At 38.9% G+C, this 9,809-nt stretch overlaps 1 protein-coding gene across 1 annotated transcript in view; it reads left to right on the forward strand.

Moving 5' to 3' along the window:
* Positions 1–9,809, forward strand: part of RNF24 (ring finger protein 24) — a 112,162-nt gene that overhangs the window by 82,174 nt on the left and 20,179 nt on the right. The window contains exon 4 of the mRNA XM_010836469.1: positions 2,099–2,140. Coding sequence (XP_010834771.1) covers positions 2,099–2,140 — 42 coding nt within the window. The remainder of the gene's footprint in view (positions 1–2,098; positions 2,141–9,809) is intronic.

Below are 9,809 nucleotides of genomic sequence, written 5' to 3' on the forward strand. Positions count from 1 at the left end.
TCTTGTTTTTCACCAAATAATGAGGGCTCAGATTTCCACACATATTTTGAACTGAGACTGGATTTTCTTGTGTTCATTTTAGCATTTTGCTTGTCAGTTTGCAGTACAATACACTTCACTTTAAGTATTCTTAAGTATTACTTGAAGTTATAGAAAGTTCAAATGATAAAACAATACAATTTAACAGGGAACTCTGGAGAACATTTTGCTAAAGGGAAATGCTGTAGCTTAAAATCCTAAAGTTACTATTATTCTAATGGAGTTCAGAGGTCCAGTAAATGAATTTTTTACCTTCCTCCTTGTTAAAATACATACTAGTTCCTTGGAGGTAACCAGGTGTATTATACTGATCTCATCTCCTCCCTTTTTACTTTAAATATTAGTTCACATCATACCACTGAGAAGTCCAGATACTTCTGTCATTGTTGTTAATTCCTTGCCCTTAGTACTGTCCCTTTGCTGATTTGCTCTTTAAGGTAATAAATTTAGCTTTTCTTGAAGGCCTGTAAAATTTTTTTTTCTTCCATGTGTCATCCATTAATATTTTACCACTGACACCAAAATTAAGGGCCTAGGTGTTCCTTAATTTTCTTTTGAAATTATTTTTGTCATCCTTAGTAGTTTGGGAGGGGGAAAGAAGTGGGGGCACAAACTTCAGTTTTTTGGGGTCTTTAATCTTGCTGATACTGATGTTACAGAACCATGTCATCATTTTAGAATTACATATCTTTTTGTCCATCTTTTGTCTGTGTTGCTTTGAAATCTGAGCTCATTGGTGAGTTCCTTGGATGTCCACACTGATATTCATAGGTAACCCCACTCTTCTCCATGGGTCCCGTGGGATTCATTTACAGAGATAAATGTCTTAGTTTTCTAATGGAATGAATCTGTTTGTCTCAATTTTGTCTCAAATTGTTTTTTGAGAAACCTTTATACTGTTTTCCATAGTTAGTGGCTGCACCAACTTACGTTCCCACCAACAGCACAGGAGAATTCCCTTTTTTTCCACACCCTCTCCAGCATTTGTTATTTGTAGATTCTTAATGCTGGCCTTTCTGACTGGTGTGAGGTGGCACTCACTGCGGTTTTGATTTGCATTTCTCTGATAATTAGTAATGTTGAGCATCTTTTCACATGACTGTTGGCCATCTGTATGTCTTCTTTGGAGAAATGTCTATTTAGGTCTTCTCCCCATTTTTCAATTGGGTTGTTTTTTGTTACTGAGTTGTAGGAGTTGTTTGTATATTTTGGAAATTAAGCCCTTTGCAGTCACATCATTTGTGACTGAAATGTCAATTGTGACACATATTTTCTCCAGTCTGTAGATGATCTTTTCATTTTGTTTATGGTTTCCTTTGGCCTTCCCAGGTGACTCAGTGGTAAAGAATCTACCTGCCAATGCAGGAGACGAAGGAGACATGGGTTTGATCCCTGGGTTGGGAAGATGCCCTGGAGGAGGAAATGGCAACTCACTCTAGTATTCTTAGGGGAGAATACCATGGACAGAGGAACCTGTTGGGCTGCTGTCCATGGGGTGGCAAAGAGTTGGACACAATTGAGCACACATGCATGCAGTCTCCATAAAGTTAGGTTAGGGACAGCACCTGGATGAATTTCAAGCCCATTTATATAACTCTAGATAGAGCTAAAGTTTTCTGAGGATAGTCATGTATAATAATAAGCAAAGCTTCAAAAATTAAGGTTGACCTTACCTTTCATTCTTTTATAAATTACCAGTCAGTCCCATGAGTCAAAACTATGTTTTACCAAATCTTGAGGCAAGCAGTCTCATTTACTTTCCCCCCATATTAGCAATTACTCCAGATTGCTGTGTATTAATGTTGTCTCCCAGAATTTAGTCTGTTCTCAAAGAGATTTTAAAATTGCTTTTAAGAATATTGCTCCATTGCTCAAGTTAAAAGAATATTGCTGAAATGTTCTGTCTCAAACTGTAAAAGAAATTCTCCCCAATACTGAATATGAGGTGATATGAGCTATATACACAAGAATATAAAAGAAAAATATTTGTGAGTAAAATGAGACATATTTCAAATTACAGATATAAATGGGCATAAAAGCATACGTTTTTGTCTTACAGGTTATATTAAAAGAAAAAGTAAAAGAACTGAATTTGCATGAGGTAAGTTGCCTATAAGTATTTTAATCTGTTCTTGATTATTTGGGGGCTTCCCAGGTGGCTCAGTGGTAAAGAATCCGCCTGCTAATACAGGAGACATGGAAGACTCATGTTTGATCCCTAGGTCAGAAGATCACCTGGAGTAGGAAACAGCAACCCACTCCAGTATTCTTACCTGGAAAATTCCATGGACTGAGGAGCCTGGTGGGCTACAGTCCATGGCGTTGCAAAGAGTCAGACATGACTGAGCACACACACCACCACTGAGTATATTCTAATATGCTTAAATGTCTTTATTTTCAGAAGCTGAAAAAAAAAATTAGGCTTATTTTGATCAGCTTAATAGAATATTTGAGGGTGAGGTCACATAAAAATCCATTTTGTAAAGACTTACAAGAGAGTAAAATAACTCATTTTTAATGGGCTTGTTGCCAACATAAGATATCATAGCAGCAGAGATGCTGCTTACTGTCCATACTATGTGAGTAGGAGACAAGTCTAAACAAGTTTTTCTACTCAAGGTGAATTTGCATTAATTTCACTCTTAAAAATGTTCCCAGAAGTTTTTTCTTACCAATGCCACAAAAAAGGCAGTGATTGCTTCATGACAGTGGGGATTTGGGGAGGTGAGATGGAAAGATGGAATGGGGCAGAACATACAAGGAGAAATAAGAACTCTTGCAGTTGTTACTTAGTGATGAAGTTGTGGGGTTGGAATATTCACTATGTTGTTATGCTATCTAAATTAAATACAAAAGTGTGTGTGTGTCCTGCTGTACACCTTAAGACAAATAATCTATAATAATTCTTGTTTATTTTATTCCTGTGTTGCCTCTGATTATAAATGTTCAGAATTTTTATTTTTAGAGCCCTATCTCTTCCACCCTTACTGAGTTTTTTAATTGGTATTTAAAGTAAGGACTTGAAAAGCTTCACATTATAATACCTATGTTTTATATAACCTAACTATGGTGAAGCTACATTGCCAATCCCTTCAAAGAGAGTTAATTTGTAAAAGTATTTGAATAATAATAAAAATAATGATTTGTGTTATTGTTGAACACTTTGAAGTCTCTGCTGGTTTTGGGGGCTTCCCTGTTGGCTCAGATGGTAAAAAGGAATCTGCCTGCAATGCAAGAGACCTGGGTTCAATTCCTGGACCAGAAAGATTATCTGGAAAAGGGAATGGCAACCCATTCCAGTATTCTTGCCTGGAGAATTCCATGGACAGAGGAGCCTGGCAGGCTACAGTCCATGGGGTCGCAAAGAGTTGGACACAACTGAGCAACACACACACACACACACTGCTTCTTTGCTCTTTCTGCATATATTTTATCAAAGAGTTGATATGGTTACATCATCCTCATTGCATAGTGGTGAGTATCCCCGCCTGTCATGCGGGAGACCAGGGTTCCCCATCCAGGAGGCAACACACCCTTTGGGCTTCCCTGGTAGCTCAGCTGATACAGAATTTGTACAGCATTTCAGACCTAATCATGGATTAAACTCAAGCATCAGTTACTGTTTGACTTTAAAATTTTTCCCAAAACAGTAATAGAAAGTGATCCTCTTCTGTTTGGGGTCATTTTGATGACCATAATTGAAAAGATCAAATTCTAACACACATTAACAATATTGAATAACCATGTTTGTCAGGAATAGAAATCTTCCTTATTGGTTTGACCCATTAGTTTAGCATCTTTATCCTGAAAAAGTACATTGTGGTGTATCATTTTGTGTCAGAATTGTTATCCCAGCTGCACCTATCAATTCCAGTTTCACTGTAACTAAGAAAACCTAACCTGGCTGTACAACTGTTTTCAGAGGCCGATCATATACTTTTCACAGTTCATTTGGTTCTTTTTGGATGCATTTCTTTGTGTGGAAACTATTTTCTGTCAGACTTCTTTGTGTTGTTTGAATCTGTGGATACAGAGGAACTAAAGATAACAAAGGAACCATGGATACAGAGGGCTGACTAGAAATTATACATGGATTTTTCAACTGCATGGAGGGTCAGTACGCATAGCCCCCTGCGTTATGTTCCAGGGTCAACTGTAATTTTAAAAGTTACTGAATAGATAAAACATATCAGACATTGTAATAAACCATGGAGACACAAAGAAACATAACTAATCTCTGCTTTTAAGACATTAACCATCTATTACAGAAGACTATAAATGAGAATCACACAAGAGTGTACAGAAGGGTGCCTTGTGTTATCTGAAGTAACAGTGAGAAGCTCTTCAGGGCTCCACTATTGCACAATTGCTTCTTCTTGGCTTTTGCTCCCCTAATGGAACGTTCCTGGGACCTTGCAGACTCAGCTGCCCAAACACCACCTACCCTTCCAACTTCTTAGACCACTCTACAGCTACAATTATTTATATCACTTTTTGTTTACATTGTTCTACCAGTCTAGGAGTCGAGCAACACTCAACATGTGAAACTAAGGAGATGATGTGTACATATTAAAATCATAAGAATATATTGCCCTTCTGTAAACAAAAAATACCTTCTTTTAAAACCCATAGTCTTCCTTGTTTACCTTTTCTTCCTCCATCTTTTAATAGAGACATAGATCCAGAGAAACAGATTTCTGAGAGAAAACAATAGGACAGTCATGTAAGTGGGATAATAAATTGCATCTAATGGAATCTTGGTATCAAGAGAAACAGAAAGGTGCCCTGGAAGCTGTGACACACTGGGGCAGGCATCAGATCAGATCAGATCAGATCAGTCGCTCAGTCGTGTCCGACTCTTTGCGACCCCATGAATCACAGCACGCCAGGCCTCCCTGTCCATCACCAACTCCCGGAGTTCACTCAGACTCACATCCATCGAGTCAGTGATGCCATCCAGCCATCTCATCCTCTGTCGTCCCCTTTTCCTCCTGCCCCCAATCCCCCCCAGCATCAGAGTCTTTTCCAATGAGTCAACTCTTCGCATGAAGTGGCCAAAGTACTGGAGTTTCAGCTTTAGTATCATTCCTTCCAAAGAAATCCCAGGGCTGATCTCCTTCAGAATGGACTGGTTGGATCTCCTTGCAGTCCAAGGGACTCTCAAGAGTCTTCTCCAACACCACAGTTCAAAAGCATCAATTCTTCGGCGCTCAGCCTTCTTCACAGTCCAACTCTCACATCCATACATGACTACAGGAAAAACCATAGCCCTGACTAGACAAACCTTGGGCAGACAAGGTCTTGTGTTAAAGAAATCGTCAGCACTCAGCTCCAGGGGAATAGAGGCCAGCTATCGCCAGATCTGAGTTTTGTTTTGTTTTAAGAAAAGCCCGAGAGCCTTGTCATTTGCATTTAGTCTTTGATTTGTTCACCACAGTATCCCCAGCTCTGGTTATGGTGAGTGGTTGCTTTCTCCATTAAATCTTTTTTGCACCTTTATCAAAAATCAAAGGGCCATATTTTTATGAGTCTATTTCTGGATTCTGTTCTATTTATTTTTGTGCCTGTTTCCTTCACCAGTACCACAGTTTTGATTATTGTACCTTTATAGCAAGTCTTAAAATCAGGTGTATGATTCCTCCAACTTTAGTTTTTTTTCCAAAACTGTTTTAGCTGGTCTAGTTCCTTTGCTCTTTCATGTAAACTGTAGTAGCAACTTGTCTATAACTACACACACAGAGAGACACAAACATCCTGCTTTTTTATTATTATTTGCATTAAATATGTAAATCAGTTAGGGGGAAATTGGCATCTTTACCATGTTGAGTCATCTAATCTGTAAACACATTATGTCTATTTATATTTGAAGTAGTGTTTTTATAAACAGCATATAGTTATGTTTTTTAGTCCACCCTGCCAATCTGTCTTTTAATTGATATGCTTAGACTATTTATGTTTAATGCAATTATTGCTATGTTTGGACTTAGGTCAACTCTTATTTATCATCTGCTTTTCCCTCTCTTATTTATTCCTTTGTTTCCCTTTCCTACCTTCTTTTGGGTCATTTAAACATTCATAAAATCATATTATGATTTTATCTTTTTGTATAATTTTTTAGTGGTTGCTTAGGGATTACAAAATAAATGCCTAGAATCAATTTTTTAGCACTTCAGTTGGAATGTAGAAACCTTCCCACCATATAGATCCCTTTACTTTCACCCCTATATATATAGTAAGTATATAGCATCTATATACATTGAAAATTCCATCAGTGTTGTATTTTTTACTTTCAACCATTAGATATATTTTAAAGAATTCTGGAGGGGAAAAATAGTTTGTTGTTCCAAGTTTCCTTCTTATGTAATTTTCCTTCTATCTGGTGAATCTCGTTTAGCAATTCTTTTAGAGTAGATCTGCTGGCTATGAATTCTGTTACTTTGCTTTCAGCTGAGAATGTCTTTATTTCATCTTTATCCCTAGGTTGACGTTTCTTTTCCTTCAGCGCTTTTAAAATGTTGTGCCGCTTCCTTCTGAACTCTGTGGTGTCTGATGAGAAAAACGTAGTCATTCAAATCATTGATCTCCTGTCAATAATGTGTCCTTTTTCTCTGGCTACTTTCAAGATTTTTTTCTTTGCCTTTTGTTTTCAGCATTTTGATTATGATTTGTCTCAGCATGGATTTCTTAGGATTTTTCCTGTTTGGAGTTTACTCAGCTTCATAAATATGTAGATTTGTCTTTCACCAAGCTTTGTAGCTATTATTTCTTAAAATATTTTTTCTGTATTGTACTCTTTCTATCCTGCCACTCTCCCAGAGCAAGCCTCATCCACCTTCTGTGGCCACATGAGCCAATCAGAACGTTAGGCCTGTATCTACACAGTACAATACAGTGATACAGACATCCACGTAGCTTCCAAATTTGAGCACGTTTGGGTCCATCGCCTTTTCTGTTAGGGTGATACTGCAGAAAGGAAAGGAGAATCTGCTCCTTCCTGCATCTCAGCAGCTAGGATCCTAGGTGCACAAGGACCAGGAAAACTCCTGGGTCAGGCAGAGAGTGAATGAGGAGTCATGTGGCAAACACGCTATGGCCTTGCTCTACCCTAGTTTCCACAGGAAGAGACTCTAGGAAGGTAACCCCTTGAAGTCGCCCCTTGTGTAAAATGAAGTTAAAAACATCTTTTCCAGACTTCCCTGGTGGTCCAATGGTTAAGAATCTGCCTGCCAGCCGAGTTCTTTACCACTAGCGCCACCTTTAACATCTATATACATATACATACACATATATATAAAAAATTGAATCACTTTGCTGTATACCTGAAACACTGCAAATCAACTATATTTCAATTTAAAAAGTTAACATTAAAAAATATTTTAGGGACTTCCATGGTGGTCCAGTGGCTAAGACTCCATGCTCCCAATGCAGGGGGTTCAGTCCCTCTTGAGGGAACTAGATCCCACAGGTCACAATTAAGACCTGGTACAGCCAAATAATAAAATAAATATTTTTTAATTAAAAAGAAAAGAATCTGCTGTCAATGCAGGGGACACAGTTTGATCCCTGGTCCAAGAAGATCCCACATGCCACAGGGCAACTCAGCCCATGCAGCACCACTACTGAGCCCAAGTGCCACAACTGCTGAACCCAGAGCGCCTAGAGCCCATGGTCTACAACAAGAGAAGCCACGGCAATGACAAGTCTGCACACCACAACTAGAGTAGCCCTCTCACTGCAACTAGAGAAAGCCCCTGGGCAGCAACAAAGATCCAGCACAGCCAAAAATAAATGAAATAAAAAAAATTTTTTTAAGAATATCTTTTCCTTCTCACTTCCCTACAAGCCCACTCCTTTCCCTTTGGTCCAGTGAGGAGGTGACTCTGTTGCTACAAGTTTTACCACATCCCTTTCTTATGTGGGAGGAGATTTTAAACCCACTCATCTTTCTGAGATTACTGATCAATCTTCTTATAAATCACATTACTGAAATTTATTTTTAAATTATAAGTACTTAGAACCCAACTGAGGTTTGTCCCAAGTTTACATTGTAAAAAATTGTTTAAAAAAAAAAAAGCCCAAAGCATGTATAGGGAACTGACAATATTTAGGACCCTAGAGACTGAGTGAGCAGAGTATAGTCCCTCCCTTCCCTCAAAGAGGGAGAGAAAGTCATAAGCCAATGAGGCTAGGACAGTAATGGGCTGAGCACACGAATACATGAAGGCCATGGCAGGGACTGCCCATTGTACTTCAGTCTGGAGCAAGAAAGTCAGATCTCTTCTGAGCAGCACAGCCATGTTTAGGTTGCTTTCATAGCTTTCAAAGATTCCAACATTAAATGACACCTCTGAATTGGGAATGCTGCCTTTGCAAATATATGATTATCCTTGTAACTATTCAAGGAAAAGTGTAATAATTATTGTCCACTACCACCATCAAAGAATGATTGTCTATTTAAAAGAAAACCATTTTGGCTAAATGACATCAGCTGTGGGTCATTTGCATTGCATGATGTTGTCTTCCCCATGTGATTCTCCATCCCTAGCTCACATTTGAGGTACATTTACAGGTTGTGTCAGCCCGTTGGGAAATGTCAAATCCTTCCTTCTTGGGCATTTTAGGGATCATATACTCTGTGAGTACTAGAAAATTAGTCTTCTTCCCAGTGTGCTATGGTCCCTAAAAGCCATTTTCCCTTCAAGTTTGTTTTATTTATGGGTATAATGTCAAAGTTAAAAAAAAAATGGAATCATGTATTCCAGGTGGTAAGATTACCAAGATGTCTGTTTCTTCATATAATTTATCTCAGGAGCAAGGGAACTCACACTATTAAAAAATTAGGTTAGGTAGCTGCTGCTGCTAAGTCGCTTCAGTCGTGTCCAACTCTCTGCGACCCCATAGACGGCCTCCTACCAGGCTCCCCTGTCCCTGGGATTCTCCAGGCAAGAACACTGGAGTGGGTTGCCATTTCCTTCTCCAATGCATGAGAGTGAAAAGTGAAAGGGAAGTCGCTCAGTCGTGTCCGACTCTTGGCGACCTCATGGACTATAGCCCACCAGGATCCTCTGTCCATGGAATTTTCCAGGCAAGAGTACTGGAGTGGGGTGCCATTGCCTTCTCTGAAGGTTAGTTAGGGTAAGTGTTATTCCTTGTTTTGCTTTTTATAGCAGTTGAGGTTTAAAAAAGTTGAGGAGAATGGACATATCCTCCAACTTCTGAGTGTGGAGAAAAATAGATGGCCCTTTATCTTTTTTAGTCTGGAGCCTTCACGTTATGATGCCCCTGTTGTACCCACAAACGTGAAGCTTCTGCTGTTCCCCAAGCTGCAAAAATTACTCTGAAATGCCAGCTCCCTTCTATTCTCTGAAGAGCTGTCAGTTAACTTGCTATTGACTAGCGGATTTTTGCCGAAACTAATGCCTGTGGCTGGTGATTTGTATTTTCGCTGGCCAAAAATCAGTTCTGTTGCCTCACTAACACTTTGCAGGTTATTACATTCAATAGTTACACCTGACACACCTGTGAAGTCTTCTCCAGCACCACGGGCTTCATTTTCACTTTCCTTATCAGAATCAATCACTAAGGTCTTTTGTCATTTTTGTTGGTCTAATAAGAGAAGCGAAAAGCAAAGGAGAAAAGGAAAGATATAAGCATCTGAATGCAGAGTTCCAAAGAATAGCAAGGAGAGATAAGAAAGCCTTCCTCAGTGATGAATGCAAAGAAATAGAGGAAAACAACAGAATGGGAAAGACTAGACATCTCTTCAAGAA

This window comes from Bison bison, unplaced genomic scaffold (assembly GCF_000754665.1).
Source record: "Bison bison bison isolate TAMUID 2011002044 unplaced genomic scaffold, Bison_UMD1.0 scf7180017864063, whole genome shotgun sequence".
Taxonomy (NCBI): Eukaryota; Metazoa; Chordata; class Mammalia; order Artiodactyla; family Bovidae; genus Bison; species Bison bison.